The sequence below is a fragment of the Sinohyriopsis cumingii genome, chromosome 4, assembly GCF_028554795.1.
Source record: "Sinohyriopsis cumingii isolate HCF-2022 chromosome 4, ASM2855479v2, whole genome shotgun sequence".
Taxonomy (NCBI): domain Eukaryota; kingdom Metazoa; phylum Mollusca; class Bivalvia; order Unionida; family Unionidae; genus Sinohyriopsis; species Sinohyriopsis cumingii.
In genome coordinates, this window is record NC_142964.1 from 58,140,633 (window position 1) to 58,159,006 (window position 18,374).

General features: G+C 36.0%; 1 protein-coding gene across 4 annotated transcripts in view; it reads left to right on the forward strand.

The window, feature by feature from the left end:
* The window catches only part of LOC149801222 (uncharacterized), a 64,852-nt gene extending 47,737 nt beyond the window's left edge, over window positions 1-17,115 (forward strand). For 3 of the 4 annotated variants that reach the window (XM_089955286.1, XM_089955287.1, XM_089955288.1), the window contains 4 exons: window positions 8,861-9,008; window positions 10,474-10,539; window positions 11,349-11,464; window positions 14,236-17,115. In XM_089955286.1, coding sequence (XP_089811412.1) covers window positions 8,861-9,008; window positions 10,474-10,539; window positions 11,349-11,464; window positions 14,236-14,391 — 486 coding nt within the window. In that variant the 3' untranslated portion in view covers window positions 14,392-17,115. Of the gene's footprint in view, window positions 1-2,603; window positions 2,717-8,860; window positions 9,009-10,473; window positions 10,540-11,348; window positions 11,465-14,235 lie in introns of those variants that run through there. The other variant, XM_089955289.1, reaches the window with a different exon arrangement.
* The last annotated feature ends 1,259 nt before the right edge of the window (window positions 17,116-18,374 follow it).

An 18,374-nucleotide genomic window follows, 5' to 3' on the forward strand; every position in this document is an offset into this window, starting at 1 on the left:
CATGATGCAGCCAGTCATTTACATTCAAGCATGTTGCAACCAGTCATTTACATTCTAGCAGGGGGCCCCGAGTGGTCTAAAGTGCTCACTGTTCCGGATCACTGCCATCTCACCTCTGTCTGCGTGGGTTCGAGTCCAAGGCTTGGCTGGTATGGGTACGTGGGAAAGCCTGCCAGTAGCTTCTCGTGGGTCGGTGGTTCTTCCCTGGGTTTTCCAGGGTTCTTCCTCCACCAGTTATACTGGCCGCCATGTATAGCCTATCTTATGCTGAAAAATGGCGTTAAATTCTAGAAGAACAACAATGTTCTAGCATGATGCAACCAGTCATTTACATTCAAGCACGTTGCAACCAATCATTTACATCCAGACATGATGCAACCAGTCATTTACATTCAAGCATGATGCAACCAGTCATTTGCATTCAAGCATGATGCAACCAGTCATTTACATTCAAGCATAATGCAGCCAGTCATTTACATTCAGACATGATGCAACAAATCATTTACATTCAGACATGATGCAACCAATCATTTACATCCAGACATGATGCAACCAGTCATTTACATTCTAGCATAATGCAGCCAGTCATTTACATTCTGACATGATGCAACCAATCATTTACATTCAGACATGATGCAACAAATCATTTACATCCAGACATGAAGCAACCAGTCATTTACATTCTAGCATGATGCTGCCAGTCATTTACATTCTAGCTTGATGCAACCAATCATTTACATTTAAGCATGTTGCAACCAATCATTTACATTCTAACATGATGCTGCCAGTCATTTACATTCTAGCTTGATGCAACCAGTCATTTACATTCAAATATCATGCAACCAATCATTTACATCCAGACATGATGCAACCAATCATTTACATTCAGACATGATGCAACCATCATTTACATCTAAGCATGTTGCAACCAATCATTTACATTCAAACATGATGCAGCCAGTCATTTACATTTAAACATGATGCAACCAATCATTTACATTCTAGCACGATGCAACCAATCATTTACATCCAAACCTTTTGCAGCCAGTCATTTACATTTAAACATGATGCAACCAATCATTTACATTCTAACATGATGCAACTAATCATTTACATCCAGACATGATGCAACCAATCATTTACATCCAAACATGATGTAACCAATCATCTACATTCTAGTACAGTGCAACCAATCATTTACATCCAGACATGATGCAACCAATCATTTACATCCAAACATGATGTAACCAATCATTTTCAGTGGTATTTAGTGGAACAACTTTAAAATATCCTCCCAGTAGCTGATAGTTCACAATAGTAATTCAGTCACTTTTTTTTATGTCAGTCTCAATCACATCTAAGTTGCTATATGGCAAAAGAAATAAATATAGAGGTAAATAACTGTAAAATTTATTTAGAGCAAGACAGTAACTAAAGGGGTATAACAGTGGCCTTAGATGCTGTGGATAAAAACTTTTTAAAAAGAAAAATCTGCATATAAAATTTAATTTAATTTATTGTTTTAGAAAATTGTGTATCTTGAATTTCTGCAAATGTGGCATTTGGTGGCACACATTGTTTTGTTTCCTTAGGTTACATTTTCATGATTTTCTGTTTCACTATGAATGTCATGAAAATAAAACCACATGGAAATTTCTCCATAAATGGTTTTGTGAAAATCCTCATTTTATAAATATAGAGGGAAGTAGTGAAAAATACTTTTAGAAAACATAAGAATTAAAAATTCATTCAAATTAAATTGAAAGCTCATTTCAGAATTAAGATGCATGGTTTTATTTCTTTAAGATGCTGTGGTTGTAAATGCACACTTTGCACAGAATATGTAGTAATTTCTATTGGACACTTTAAATTTTAGGAAGACAATGGTAATAGCCAGAAGATAGTTTGAAGATAAGAGAATTATAATGGAAATTTTCTATTTACTAGTTATTTACTTTTCAAGTTCTAAAATTACAGTTTTTTACTCCCTTTTAATTTGAAAATTTTGTTTTAAAAATCATGTTTAGCATTATGCTAATCACTGCCAAATGCAAAAAAAAAATCTTTATCAAAGGAAAATGTAACAAGTATGTTTTGCACAGTTAATGTCAATTATTCACCTGATGAGTTTTGTGTAAAAAGATTACTTATGCAAATATTTTTACTTTTGGTTTTACTAGCTAGTTTTCATTTTAAATATTCTGAACAATCTCCATTTGATTACATTCAAGTTGATTGTTTTGTATACATATTTTCATAAAAACTGCATTGATACAGTACTAAGAAATTGTTTTCTGACTTTCGCTAAATGTTTTTATGCTACTTTCACCAAATGTTTATATGCTTTTGTACAAAGATTTTTGAGTTGTTAAAAATTCTCAATGTGCATCACATACCTGTTATTTTCTTCCAGTTTTCAGCCTGCAACATTATTTCATCCTTCTTGAATCACCAACTTCTCATTTTTTACTCAGATGGGAACTGTGAATTTCCCTTTGAGCACTGCATTTGGTGTAGACCCAGTCTCTTACTAGTAGGGACTGTTGTTGTCTGCATCAAAGAAGAGTGCTCTAAAGGGAGAGAACTATGGAACATTGTTGCAGGTTCTGAGATTTTTCTTCCATGATCCAAGCAAGCGTAGCCGTGGTAATAAGATGGCTACTAAGAACACATTATAAAGTCATTGCCGATGACTGATTAGTCAGAAATCAGAGTGGTAAGTATAAGTGACTTAACACATTCTTTTTCAGAAAAAAATGATATCTTTTTTTATTAGAAAAAGGGACACCAGAAGTTGCAGAATAATAAAACCTAAGCTATATGTCATAAGTATATCTCAGTGACGAGTGAGGCTGCCTTGCACCCTTTCTGATTTTCTGTAACAAAAAATATATTTTTGTGGGCGTCAATTTTTATTTTCATTATTTTGCCAAAGTCACATTTTTAGGTGTTTAGCCATTTACTTAGATTCACAGGTTTAGGGATGGGTACTGTTGATCCCACAGTAGAATAAATGTTCATTAGGTCATTTTAATTGATGTTTTAGGATGGGTACAATTGATCCCACAATAGAATAAATGTTTTCAGTCCTTTTTCATGTACTTCATAGACGGCTCCTGTGGCCTAGTGGTTAGAGCGTCCGTCTTGAATGCAGGAGGTCTTGGGTTTGATCCCCGGCCAAGTCATACCAAAGACTTACAAAAATGGTACTAACAGCTGCCTCGCTTGGCGCTTAGCATTTAGAGGTTAATGTTAGAACGGGTTGGCCTGGTGTCAGGATAATTTGACAGGGTGAGACATCATGCTACATGTCTGTGGCATGATGCCCCAGTGCTCGACATCACTTTAATCTGTCACACTGCAGACATTTTAGTGATATGACTGAAAAATTGTTAAAGCTATGTTAAAAATCCAAATCACACACACACATGCACACACACATCATACATGTACTTCATTATTTAGGGTTGGGTATTATTGTTCCTTTCAGTAGAATAAATGTTCATTAGACATTCTTAATTCATGGTTTAGAGATGGGTAGTATTATCCCACAGTGGAATAAATGTTCATTAGGCTTTTCTAATTCATGGTTTAGAGATGGGTAGTGTTATCCCACAGTGGAATAAATGTTCATTATACTTTCTTAATTCATGGTTTTGAGATGGATACTGTTGATCCCACAGTAGAATAATTGTTCATTAGGCATTTTTAATACATGGGGTTGGGTACTATTGTTCCCACACTAGAAAATTGTCAATTAGGCATTTTTAATTCATATTTGTAGCACCCAAGGAAACCATATAAATTGGTACCCAACAAAAATAGTAAAATCACAGTATTTTTCTTTATTTTATGCTAGGCTGTGAATTACTGGATTTTCCATGTAAAATAATTGCAGTAATTGACTTGGGTGAAATATGATAAATAATTTCACTGCCGTGTTGATAACAAGATAACCATGAAATTCGAAGTTGTTCTTAGATACTTTTGTGGCTGAATGGTAAAGATGGCTGCCTCCCGATAAATGATGGCTCAAGTTCAAATCCAACAAGGCACACATTATTTTTTCTTTATGTGCTATTTTACTTTGAATGGGAAGGAGACTAACTTAATTGTTATTGTTTATTTGTGATTAATCACAAAACACAGGCAGAATATAAACAGTAAACTGCAGACATTGCATTGGATCCAATAAGAAACCTGCTACTTCAGTCTGTTATACAGTACATCTTGCTATCCAATACATTTGACCATAAAATAGAAGAAAATTTTCTTGTTACGAGTGAATAATGGATATATTTCATCTTGTGGATGAAAATACGAAGTTTTAACCCACTCACTGAAATATATTCATTAATCACTCGTTTCAAGCAAATATCCTCTATTTCTATGGGGGAAATTATTTCTTAAATACATGGTTAAACTGATATGTTGTAGTATTGTAGAGGGTCAGCATTCAAGGCAAGACATTGTGGTCATAATTTCATCCATCTTTAGCTCAACTGGTCACAGAAGAACTTGTGAAATAGCCTGTTGTCCATTGCCCATCTGTCCATTACCCATCTGTCCATTAGCATTCCTCCTACTTACTTTGATGATTGTCCTGAAACTTTGCATTCACATTTATCTTAAGGTCTAATTGTCCTCAGTGCAAATTGTGACACTTGTATATTCAATATGGTGACAACAGCAGCCATCTTGAACATCATGTTATCACTACTACTGAATGGCTGGTTATATGAGCCTTTGGTTTACACTTAAAGACTTCTTGTGATGTCTAGTTGGTCTTGAATGAAAATGACAACAATCTGACATCCAGAATGATGCCAATCTGACATATGACATCCAAAATGATGCCAATCTGACATCCAAAATGACATATAATCTGACATCCAAAATTACATCCAATCTGACAGCCAAAATGATGCCAATCTGACATCCAAAAATACATCCAATCTGACATCCAAAATGTCATATAATCTGACATCCAAAATGACATCCAATCTGATATCCAAATTGACATATAATCTGACATCCAAAATTACATCCAATCTGACATCCAGAATGATGCCAATCTGACATTCAAAATTACATCCAATCTGTCATCCAAAATGACATCCAATCTGACATCCAAAATTATGCCAATCTGACATCCAGTCTGACATCCAAAATTATGCCAGTCTGACATCCAATCTGACATCCAAAATGATGCCAATCTGACATCCAAAATTACATCCATTCTGACATCCAAAATGATGCCAATCTGACATCCAGAATGACATCAAATCTGACATCCAAAATGATGCCAATCTGACATCCAAAATGGCCACCATGATGGCCATCTTGAAAGTCTTTCCATCAATACATCCGTATGGATGGTCATATTGACATGGGATTTTCACAAAGAAAGGATTTCCTATGATATCTAGTTGGTTCTAAATGTAAATGGTGCCAATATTAAACCCAATGTGCCCACTATGAAAGCACGTTTCATCCAGAATTGATAGTTGTATTGACCTACGGTTTTCACCACTACTTGGTCCTAAGTACAGTCTTAAATCTTGTATCAAAATATGTTCAAATATGGCTGCCATGATGGCCTTCTGGATAATCTTGTTATTGCTAATCCATCTAAAATGGCTGGTCAGATTGGGATGGGATTTTCACCAAAAGTCTTATACTGGAGTCTTGTTTGTCTTCAATGAATATTGGTGCCAATCTTGTGTCCAATATGGCCACCACAGCAGCTAATTTTGAAAATCTTATTGCTCATGGATATCAGAGTTTAAAAGAAGAAATGATCATATCTTGAATTCCTGAAAATTCTTTTCAGAAAGTAGAGCATCAGTCCCTTTGAAGGACTTCTGCTAATTGTCTTTTTGCCTTCTAACTATATGCAGTTTATTGCATAATCTCATTGATGCAGCTAGTCCTGAAGTTTTTGATGGCCTGCCATGCAACTGTATTCACACAATTTTTTCAAGAGAGTTGTGGCCCTTTTTGACTTTGTTCTGATTGTAACTAGTCTCGCATGTTTTATTTGATTGCCCAGAAACTCTTGAAATGTTATGAACGTCTAAAGATGCACATTTTGACAAATCACTGCTTCTGCATTTTCTGTTCGAGTTTTTGCCCAGTTTTGCTTGGAGCCTGATGTAGTGGGTGAAAGAATATTGTGAATGCAACTAGTTTCTTTGATTTTTAATGGATTTCCATTAAATTTTGTAAATTTTATTGTTATATACTTAATGTGCTCATCAAAAGAAGATATACTTGTTGACCGATCAGTTTGCTTATGCTATTTCAAAAGGTGTGGAATAAAAGGAAGGTGAGTTTTGAGATGAAGGGAAAGCAAGCATATATTTACATGAGCAAATAACTCACCATTTTTCCTTTATTTTTTTATATTTTTTAAATGGGATACAACCGGTTTTCCATGATAAAATGTCTATCATGAATAAATTTGCTCTGATTCATTCACTTAGATGCTTGTCTGAAAAATTATTTGAAAGTTTTTATTTTTTTCAACCTCCTTAGTCTTGAAAAAGATAGTTTTATACATCTTGGGTAAAAATTTAAGGTTTTTAGCTTTACTTGTCATAGACCAGAAGAGCTCATGGGATGGTCTGTTGTCCATCATCTGTATGTCCATTAGCACAAATTTATTATCGCTGCTTCTCCTAAACTACTCGGAGGATTGCCATGAAACTTTGCCCTCACATTCATCCCATGGTCTAGTTGGCTTTGGATGAAATGGTGCTGCTCACACTTTGAATATGGCCACCTCTGTGGCAGTCTTAAAAATATTATCGCACCTCCTTCTGAATGGATGGTGATATGAGCATGAGGTTTTCACTAAAGGTCTGCCTTATGACTTAGCATGTCTTGCTGGTCCTAAATGAAAATGGTGCCAATCTGAAATCCAATATGGCCACCCTTGCAGCCATCTTGAAAATCTTGTTATCACTACTTCTGAGTGAATGATCATATCATCATGGGGTTTTCACTCAGAGACTTACTATATTTAATATTATACCCAGAAAACTTGAAGTATTTCAAACTGAAAACTTTGCTTAGTAATTTATGTTTAAGTTTTCAGCTGGAACATGGTTTGTTTGACCCCTACAAAGGCAGTTAATTGAGTTGTGAACTTAAAATGTTGAATCATTTTTTTAATAGAATTTAGTTCTTAAACTCCAAAGGTTGATATTAGCTTTTTTTCTCTTCATGCACTGCTGTTTATGAACTTAACTTGTGCTTTCATTGTTGAGCCCACTTTAGTGTGAAAGTGTGACAGAGCACTTTTCCTCTGATGTGTCAGCAGTTGGATTAGGTTTTGGATAAAGTTCTTTGGTTGTTTAGTTTCTTAAACTTCTTGATAGAATTCATCGTAGCTGGTGTGAATGATTATGAAGCTAAGACAATTCATTTTTTGACGTGCTTACTTTCCTCTTTGACCAATGTGATCCAGGTCAGTCAGAGAAACTTTGTACAATGGCTTTGGTTAAAGTTGTTTCATATATTTTCTAAACCCTTCATTAGATTTTATTAAATGTTGGCCATAAGGCAGACACTGTGTTATACTCTTGTCTGTCTATCCATTTGTATTCCGGTTAAAATTTAATTTCCACACAACAAACAATTTCTCCACCATCTTAAGATGGCTTGCACTTAGGGTACAGATGAAGCCTACTGAGTTTGGGGTCAACATTCAAGGTTGCTGTGACTTAAGGATAATGATGTTTGCACATAACATTAGTTAAGTGTTGCAGATTTAAACCAAAGTTTGTGAATGGCTTGCAGTTTGGATAAACAAAGAAATCTATCAACTTGGCGATGAAAGCATCAAAGTCAAGGTCATTGTGGCAGAAGAAGAAAAATTGTTTCTGCACAATAAAACATTAGTTTTGCATCAGATACCTGGATCAAGCTTTGTTGATGGCTTGTACATGGGGTAACTTGGATGAAACATTTTGATTTTAGGATCAAAAGGTCAAAGGAGCATAGTGTGACTAAAAGAAGAAACTAGTTTTCTCACAATAATATTATACATTTCAGACAAGGATCAAATATTTTGTATGGTTTTGCATTTGAGGTCAGGAAGAGGACTCGATTTTGAAGTAAAATAGCAAAGGTGAAGGTCACGGTTACTGAGTGGGAAATTATTTCTGGACAAAACGTTCTGTTTTGACCACGTACCTTTACCAATTTTGGTGGATGACTTACACATTGGGTAATAAATTGAATTTTGCTTGAAATGGCTATGGTCAGTGATGGAGACAAAAAATAATTCTTGTATAATAACTTAATTTGTGGAGCACACACTTTGACTACTTTTGTGGAGGGATTTTCATTTAATGTCAAGATCGGCCATCGAACTAAGGTTTGGGTAAAAGATTTTTTGGTTGATTATATATCATAAACTGCTTGATGCTTTTCATTCTTTCTTGGAATAAATTAGATCTGCAACATGCTTGCTCAACCTTTGGACTTTGGGGTCACGGTCACACATTGTGATTTTGACTGTGTGCTCAAAATGGCCTTCTTGTACATATTGAAGGTGTTTTGAACTGAGTTACATGGGCAGAAAGATGAACTTCCTTAAGAGTACATTCCTTTTAAAAATCTGGGAGATCCTTGAAAAGTTTGCGGCAGTTACCAGGGATGTTGATACCATATAAACTTTTTTATGAAAAGATCCTTTGAGCACTTCTTTCCATTGCTTTTTGGAAAAAATATCCTTGTTTGTTATGACTTATGTTTTTAATTTAAGGCCTTTAAGTTAATTAATATTTATTGACATAGTCACAGTTGCTTTCTTGTCATGAAAACAATGAAGTTAATGATAGCATGTTTTCAGGACCAATTCACCAATGCTGCCCCTCTCCAAGGGGGTATTGGGATGTATCTACTCCAGAAGATGGGATGGAAGCAGGGTGAAGGACTTGGCAAGAATAATGAAGGAACTAAAGAACCATTAATTCTGGACTTCAAAGTAGACAGAAAAGGTTGGAACCAAAGAATTGAGTTGTTGATTTTTTTAATTTATTTCCTTTCTTACATCTCAAGCAGAATATAGCCTTCGCCATTGTTGGTGTATTTATATCATATTTATACACATAAAGCTAAACAACCTTTGGCATTGGTAATGTGTTCATATGAGATTTATACACAGAGAGCTCAGGTTGAAAAATTCTTGTACATACCTACACATTCCTAATCAGAAGACATAGGTCTCACTTTCTTGTTGTGGTGATGGCATTGTCGTCATTAATGATTAAGTTTTATATTCAAGATTTTTCCTGTCATAGATGATACATCAACACACACGTCCAGCTGAGTCATTGCTTCCATGGAACATTACAACCAATATTATCACTTTTAACATTACAACCACTTTTACCAACATAGTTTTGATTTGGAAGTTGTAGAATTTTTGCAGAGATAATCTCTTAATCTCCAATTAGACAGTTTAAAGTTATTATTCTCTTCATTTGTTATTGTGGGGTATGTTTTAATTGTCAAAGTAGTGGAAATAGAGACGTAACAGTCACTTTTTTTATTAGCATCAAATAGCTACAGTAAGGTTTTTGGTTAAAGCTTTTCTTGTACATCGTTATCCTCTTCACTGTTAATAATTTCTTGACATAAAGCATGGTTAATTTACACTTTTTTTCACCCCTTTGACATAAAGAGCTTGACTTTTTTATAACCTGCTGGTGAAAGTTTTGGATCATTAGAATAATCATTCATCTGGGCAGGTAGGCACACATTCAGTTTGACTCGGGATGTTAAATTATGTTCTAGTGAACAGATGTCAATGTGTCATGTTACATTTGTTCCCTTGGCTCAAATGTCAATGTGTCATGGTAGATTTGTTCTCTTGGCTTAGACATCATGGTACATTTGTTCCCTTGCCTGAGATGTCATTGTGTCATGGTACATTTGTTCTCTTGGCTCAGATGTCAGTGTGTCATGGTACATTTGTTCCCTTAGCTCAGATGTCAGTGTGTCATGGTACATTTGTTCTCTTAGCTCAGATGTCAATATGTCATGGTATATTTGTTCCCTTGGCTCAGATGTCATTGTGTCATGGTACATTTGTTTCCTTAGCTCAGATGTCAATGTGTCATGCCCTTAGCTCAGATGTCAATATGTCATGGTACATTTGTTCCCTTGGCTCAGATGTCATTGTGTCATGGTACATTTGTTCCCTTGGCTCAGATGTCAATTTGTCAAGGTACATTTGTTCCCTTGGCTCAGATGGTACATTTGTTCCCTTAGGCCAAGGAATAGCGAATAACATGGGAGAACAAACTGCATTTCGAGGAGGTGCCCCAGATATGTAAGAGAGATCTTCTCTTAACAGTATAAAATTTGTGTTGGATCCAAAAGTGCTGAAAAAAGTTATTAAAAACAATTAAGACCTTACTTTTTGAAACTTTTGGTTTATTCATGTTTGTTATTTTTCAGGGTTGAAGTCTTCAGAAGAAGGTCCCAAAAAACCACCTCCCGGTCCAAGAGTTAAGGATTTGTCAGGTGGGTTACAAAATTATTAAAAGACTTAGATAATTGAGAATCTAAATTTTCGTTGCCTACCTTTAGCTATGAGTGCTGTTGGATGAAGTTGACAGATCTTGTTGCTAATGTTAGTCTGTTCACATGGTGCAAAGACACAACTTTGTGACATCTTTCTGACTCCCATTAGAAATTGCATTTATATATAGATAAACAGAATGATAATGTAAAAACACTACAAATTTTCAAGTGCAGGTTTGAAAGTAATCTTTAATCCAATACCTTTTTTGTGATACCCATTTTCAGCTGGTCCATTGGGACAATGACACATTCCTTACTTGTGAACATGATAAAATTAACTATGCCAGTTTGCAAAGCTATAAACCCTCCAATCCTTTGTGTGCACTATCAGCTATTAGGTCACACTGAATCTTTCTCCCTGCTGCCTTTTCAAGAAAAGGTATGAATTATGTGATCCAGCCCATCTGTGCATGCATTGTGTTATTATGTGCAGACATATGTATTGCTGCACAATTTCATTCTGTTAAGGTAGAAGTGCAGTCTTTAGGATATGATTGGGGTGGTTTGTAGATGATTTCTATGAACTTTGATCAGTTAAGAGAGGGCAGGGCATGGAGGGTGGGAGTTGTGTTTCATAAAATTGAAAAAACTCCTAAGTATGTGGACCTTCTGTCATAATTTGGAAACTGGTGGGATCCCCATACAGTAACCATACATGGACTTGCTCTTAATGAAATGATGTAACCCACATTGGCTTGATTGATCGATCAAGAGAGTTCTAAATTACCAAATATTGATTCCTTTTCTAGGCAAGCATCCTGTGTCAGCTCTTGTGGAGTTCTGTAATAAGAGAAAGTGGGGACAGCCTCAGTTTGAGGTAGTACAAGAGACTGGACCTGACCATAAAAAGTCTTTCTTATTCAAGGTAAGCATTGTTTTGTTTTTATATACCAAGCATAAGTCAGAGTGTATTATGTTATGATTTTGTCCATCCATTATATTATATTTATTATGATCATCCATTGGTTGGAACATCAGACCCTGACAGTAAGTTTTCAAACCGGATTTTTCTCCATTTTAAAGCAGATTTCCACTTTTCTCCTGACTTAATTCCGATTTTTCTTGATATAGTCCATTTGGTTTTCTTTATCATCTCCGATTGGGTTTTAAAAAATGGTCTGTTCAGTCCCATTCTGTAATGACCCTTGTAAAGTATTCATTCCATATATTAGTTAGCACATGATTCTCTTAAAGAGTATTCTGATTGGTCAAAAGTTTAAATTTATCCAGTGAATCTTCGTGTAATGGAAACTGATGGCAATGGAAAGAAGTAGTATGTTTGCAAAAAATGGCATCCCAAGTTGTTGAGAGAGACCATGACACGAGAAGTTTAGATAAAGGTTTAAAAAACATGGAAATGGGAATGGCTGGAGCGAAAAGTCGACGGAAATTTAGTTGGTCAGTTTATAAGAAAACTGAACGCTAGAGGACTGCATGAGTGAACAGATGTAGCTCTCAGTCAGAATATGCACACTGCATATCGCCAATACAAGCACCAGCTTGAAAGGAAAAAGGCTGTCAATGAGAAGGAAAAGAAACTATTGCACATTGAGCCCAAAAAGGAAGGCTAAACAAATCTTTGCCAAAGAGCTCGACTGGAATATCAACAGGCTGTGCCCATTGGAGAAAAAGACCAGTGAATGTATAGGATTATTTGTATATAGTTGATATACTTGGGTGTTTATTTTACAGATTTGTTATGAAAAGAGAGAAGTATAATCTATTTGCTGCAAAAATTGAGAATATTTTGTGACTTGATTACGATGTGAAAACTGACATGCACATGAATGAACATAAGCATCAGTAGTATTGGAGAACAAATTCACGTGACAATAAATATTGTGAAATTATACAAGTCAAGTTGAAACTTTTGGTAAGTTTGTTAGTTTTTCAGATGATTATTTTGTTATATATTATGATCATACATTGCACTAGGAGCAGTTTTTATGATTGTAAAATGCAATTTTGGCCGGGGGCCTTCTGCCCGCTGGAAACTCGGATCAGGAGTGCTGCCCCTCGAGACCCCGTTGGGGGAAGACACCCAAACCCAACTTTCAAAGTTACAGCTTTTTTTGTGGAATACTAAAATCATGTCTGAGTTTTGTTTTGTATTCTGATGCTAACTAACATGGATTTTTCCAATTATGACAAGAGGTTTAACAGCTGCAGGTTTGAGCTAGTTGCAAAAATAAATGTACATTTTTCTTAGTTCTTGTAATTATGGCATGTATTATATAGATTACACATTTTAAGCTCAAATTACACTTTTCTGCCACTTGTATTAGCAACAATTACACTTGTACCTCTCTAGGGGTTGGCAGGATGAAGAAGTCTCTTGCTTTTGGGGTCGATGCGTCAGAGTTCTAAGTCACTGTGACTGGAAGAAGACTTATGGTTTCTGCATAATAATTTTATGGATGGACTAAACTCTCATGGCTGTCTTGCACTTGGAATAAGATGGAAGCCTATTGATATTGGGGTCATAAGGTCAGAGATAGAAGCCTGTTGATATTGAGGTCAGAAGGTCAAAGATAGAAGCCTATTGATATTGGATTCAGAAAGTCAAATATATAAGCTTATTGATATTGGGATCATAAGGTCAGAGATAGAATCCTGTTGAAATTGAGGTCAGAAAGTCAAAGCTATAAGCCTGCTGATATTGGGGTCAGAAGGTCAACGGTATAAGCTTATTGATATTGGGGTCAGAAGATCAAACATAGAAGCTTATTGATATTGGGGTCAGAAGGTCAAAGATATAAGCTTATTTGATATTTGGGGTCAGAAGGTCAGAGATAGAAGCTTTTAGATATTGGGTTTGAAAGGTCAAAGATACTCTTGATCATGATTATTTTGATGCTGTAGTTGTAGCTTGACTAATGTTATGTTGAAATCTGGCCTTTCATTTTATGGGTGCACACCTGTAGCTGTGAATCAGGGTTGAGAAGTGGGTACTCTTCATTTGGCATGCAGATAATTTTTCATTGGATCTTATAGTTGATAGTTTCAGGCAACCACAAAATGCATAACTTTTCAGTATTGGCTTTGTTTGTTTAAAATTAAAAAGTTTTTATTTGAGCATCATGCTGCATTCAAAGATATACTTAAAGTCAAGTCCAACTGCAAAGGCACAGGACTGCTCTGGTAACATAAGTGATGGAGCATCTGTCTCAGATGAGGGAGGTCGCAGGTGTGAACCCTGGCTGAGTCATACCAAAAACTAATAAAAATGGTACTAACAGTTGTCTCACTTGGCTCTCAGCATTAAGAGGTTAGTGTTAGGACTGGTTAGCCTGGTGTCAGGATAATGTGGCTGGGTGGGACATGTCTGTGGCCTGATGCCCCAGTGCTAGACATTACTACAAACTTCCACACTGCAGACATCATAGCAATATGACTAAAAGTTTTAAAGATATGTTAAAAATCTAAATCACACACACACGCAAATGCACAGATGTATGTTCTCATAACTGGGTCTGTGCAGTTTGTTACAGAACAAAGAAAAAGATCTTGATCTGCTGGTGCATTATGTAATGATCAGTCCAGGTCTATGTTGTTGGCAGTTGGACTTTACTTTTAAGTGAGTATATATGGTACATTTCCGCTCTCTGAAATCTGTTCCTGATATTTCTTTTCCAGGTTCGAGTGAATGGACAAGAATTTCAAGCACCAGCTGGTTGTAACAACAAGAAAACTGCTAAGATGCAAGCGGCATCAGTTTGCCTGCAGGAATTAGGACTAATTCCACGGGAAGGTTCCAGGGCAATAGATCATCTCAAAACTGTTCAGCCATGATCAGAGTGTGTTTTATGCACAGAAATAATGTTCATTGTTTCCTCTTTAGGAAAATCATATAAGTCCTGGTGCAGAGACTTCTTTGGTGGATGATGGCTGTAGAAAAATAGATTGAATCTAAATTGAACTGCAGGACAGTCTGAGTGTCAAATGAGATGAAACCTTCCTATAGAGGGGTTTTTAATTAATGATTGAAACACTTGGAAGAATTTTTGTTTTAATGTCTGCTTGTTGTTCTCATGTACTTTTGGATCAGTTACAGTTGTTAAATTTGTTTTTTTGGGGTGGGGAAGCAAATAATTTTCATTGTGAAATATTAATCATCATCGAATACATGAAACCTGTGAATGATGGAAATTAAATTTGATATATAACTGTTTCCATTCAATAGATTAAAGTTGTAGAAGATTATTGTGATATAGACTTGTAAAGATATGACAGTATTCATAGTTTTATTACGACTCAGAAATTGGTCTAATGATAAGTGATATTTCCTTACTTTGGCTTAATAAGCAAATATCAGTAAAATTTGATGAAACATATGATTTTTTAATACATGTTTGTGTGCTGTTTTGGTCTAGACTTAGTTGAAAATGCATAGTATTGTTCTTCAGTGTTAGTGACTATTGTGGGTTACTGTATATACTTCCTTATAAGTTGAATTCAGCTGGTCTCTGTTGTTTGTTCTGCTGATTACTCCTTACAAACTGCACAGACCCAGATCTACCATTGCACAATGTGCTGGCAGATCTGGATTTGTGCAGTTTGTTAGGAGTAATAAGTAGAACAAACAACACAGACCCTGATCTGCAGGCACATTATGCTATGGCAGATCAGGATCTTTGCTGTTTGCATTTTGACTTGATTTATAAGCAAGTACATATGGTACCTGAACTGACATACACTGGGTATTGAGCTCCCAGTTATCATCTGTATCCTGTTGAGATGCAGATAAATACTATTGGTTGGTCTAACATCAGAGATCAGAGGAATAGCAGTGTTGACATAGCTATTGAATCCCAATTGTGCCCAACTAGGTTAGAGGTGGTTGTTGGCTTGGACAGTTTACTGGTGCAGGAGACTTGTGGTTTTTGCAATTCCTATTTTAAATTCATTGGATGCAGGAGGTTGCGGGTTTGAACCCCAGCCGAGTCATACCAAAGACTTATAAAAATGGTACTAGCAGCTGCCTCACAAGGTGCTCAGCATTAAGAGATTAGTGTTAGGACTGGTTGTCCTGGTGTCAGGATAATTTGACTGGGTGAGACATCATTCTACATGTCTGCAGCATGATGCCCCAGTGCTAGACATCACTATAAACTGTCATGCTACAGACATCGTATCGATGTGACTTAAAAGTTCTTAAAGCTATGTTAATAATCCAAATCACACACATACACATACACACACTCCTATTCTAAAATAATTTCAGTGTTTATGAATGGACTGCATTATTTACCATGTGATTGGTTTTGAATGAACATGTATTCTACACAGAGGTAATTTCTAGGGATAACTTTTGGTTCCCAATCAATTTCCAGTGTACTTTTAGTCAAGCTTTGTTTGTTTCAACTGCTTATACATCGCTCCAAACCCCCTCACTTCATATCAAAGTTTGCAATCCCAGACGAAACCTCAGATCAGGAGGTAAAATACTGTAACTGTACAGTCCTTATTGTCTTTTCACACTCTACTTTCTAGGTAAACAAAGAATATAGCAGGCTTTGTTCATATCAACACATCTCCACTCCTCTCCCCCTGTGACTTTAGATCATGGTTTGCAGTCCCGGATGAAATCTCCAATATGGAGTTCAAATGCTGTAATCACACAGTCCATCCTGTTCTCTAACACTCAGCTCTGTAACCAAACAAAGCATATGACAGGCTTTGCATGTTCAGCAGTTTGTTACTCAGGTTTATGGTCACATGATGCAACAGCAGTGAATTTAACTAAAAATAGAAATAAATTATTGAAATATGTAGAAAACAAGCAGTTAATACTAAGCATGTATATTTGGTAAAAAAATTCTTTGTGACCCTCATCAGCTCTTGTGTTGTGATTCTATATGGACTAGGTCAGCTTCAGTAGCCAGGGGTCATTGATAAACTTAGTTTGAGACCGCTCCAGTGGCCTTGTGGTTAGAGCATCTGTCTCAGATGCGGGAGGTTGTGGGTTCGATCCCCAGTCGAGTCGTACCAAAGACTTATAAAAATGGTACTTACAGCTGTCTTGCTTGGCGCTCAGCATTAAGAGGTTAGTGTTAGGACTGGTCGGCCTGGTGTCAGGATAATTTGACTGGTGGGACATCATGCTACATGTCTGCGGCATGATGCCCAAGTGCTAGACATCACTATAAACTGTCACACTGCAGACACCATAGTGATATGACTGAAAAATTGTTAAAGCTATGTTTAAAAAAAAATAATCCAAAATCAACTTAGTTTGAGCAATGACCGAGGTGGATTGAACTGAACACACTTGGCTAGCAAAGATGGGGCTAGGTATTTTGGCACCACTCAAAGAGGCTTATGAAAGAAAGTACCTGCTACATAAAATGTACACAATTTGTTGATTGTATCTTGTGGTTTGACAACAGAAAGAAGGAAAATTGGAAATATAAGGGTTAAATGATCATGGTTGGGTATTTTTTAAATTTAACACAATTACAGTTTAATATGTAAATGATTGTTTAATTCTCTATTAAAATCTTAAATTTGACTCAAGTTGATATCAAAGAAACACTTTTTCTTTTGTATCCTTGTCCATGATTGGTAGAATCCAGGATATGTTCATTGAAATGATGTCTTTGTTCTTCCTACGGTTGCAGTGTTATTTTACATTAGAATGTATAACAAAAGTACCATACACATCACTTTTAATGCCTACCCCATGTATCATATAATTTTATGTAGATTACTGAAGTTTGTGTGCAGAACAAATTTACTTTTTTAATTCATAGAATCCTTGACAATTAACCTTTTAACTAAAAAAATAAAACAAGTTTAAGGCATCCACAAAGTTGGATCCAGGTTCTGTGATGTAGAAATAATATGGTGCAGGAACCATTTGTCTTCTTTGAGTCATAGTGACATTGACCTTTGACTTTTTGACCAAGTAATCAGTAAGGTTCTTCCTTACCTGTAGTGGATGCTATCCACAAAGTTGGTAACCATAGATGATGGGGAACTCAAGTTATTGTGTTGCAGCCATTTTTATTTGCAGTAACAGTGACATTGACCTTTGACCTTTTTACCCTGAAATCGACAAGTTTCTTTCCTGTTGCATATGCAAGCCATCCAGTTTGGTAACTGAAGAATGTGGAGAACTTAGTGCATTGTGTAGAAACCATTTATCCTTTTCAATCACAGTGACCCTGACCTTGGAGCATTGACTACAACATTTATAGGGTTTTCGTTACTCCAGACATGGTTTGTGCACAAGAACAATAATTCTACGTCACAGACCTGGACCAAAATTTGTGTATAGCTTTCACTTTAGGAAAGAAAAAAATCCCTTTATTTTGGTGGCCAAAGCTCGAGAACAAGAATTGAACACAAGAATTGAATGAAGAAATATTGTTTCCCCAATACCTTTAGTTCAAGAAAACAGACTTGCACTAAACTAGTGGATGAAACTCTTGGAATAATATAAAAATTTGGTAGTCAAAAGTTAAATGGTCATATTCATGGCTTTAGCATAATAATATATACCTGGACTAAAGTTGTCTGAGGGCTTGCACTGGAGGTGATTTAGAGGCATATTAACTGGGCATCGAAAAGACAAGATCATTGTGGCTTGAAAAATGGGGCTTCGTCTTATGGACTTGGTGTCAAAAGGTCAAAGGGCATGGTCATGAGGCACTTTATGGCTGTCATGGACAATACTATCAACATAAAACACTACATTTTAATTTTTTAATAACTTCTGATTGCAGGTTAAACTTGAGGTCGTAGTCATCACAAATATCCACAGTTTTAATTAT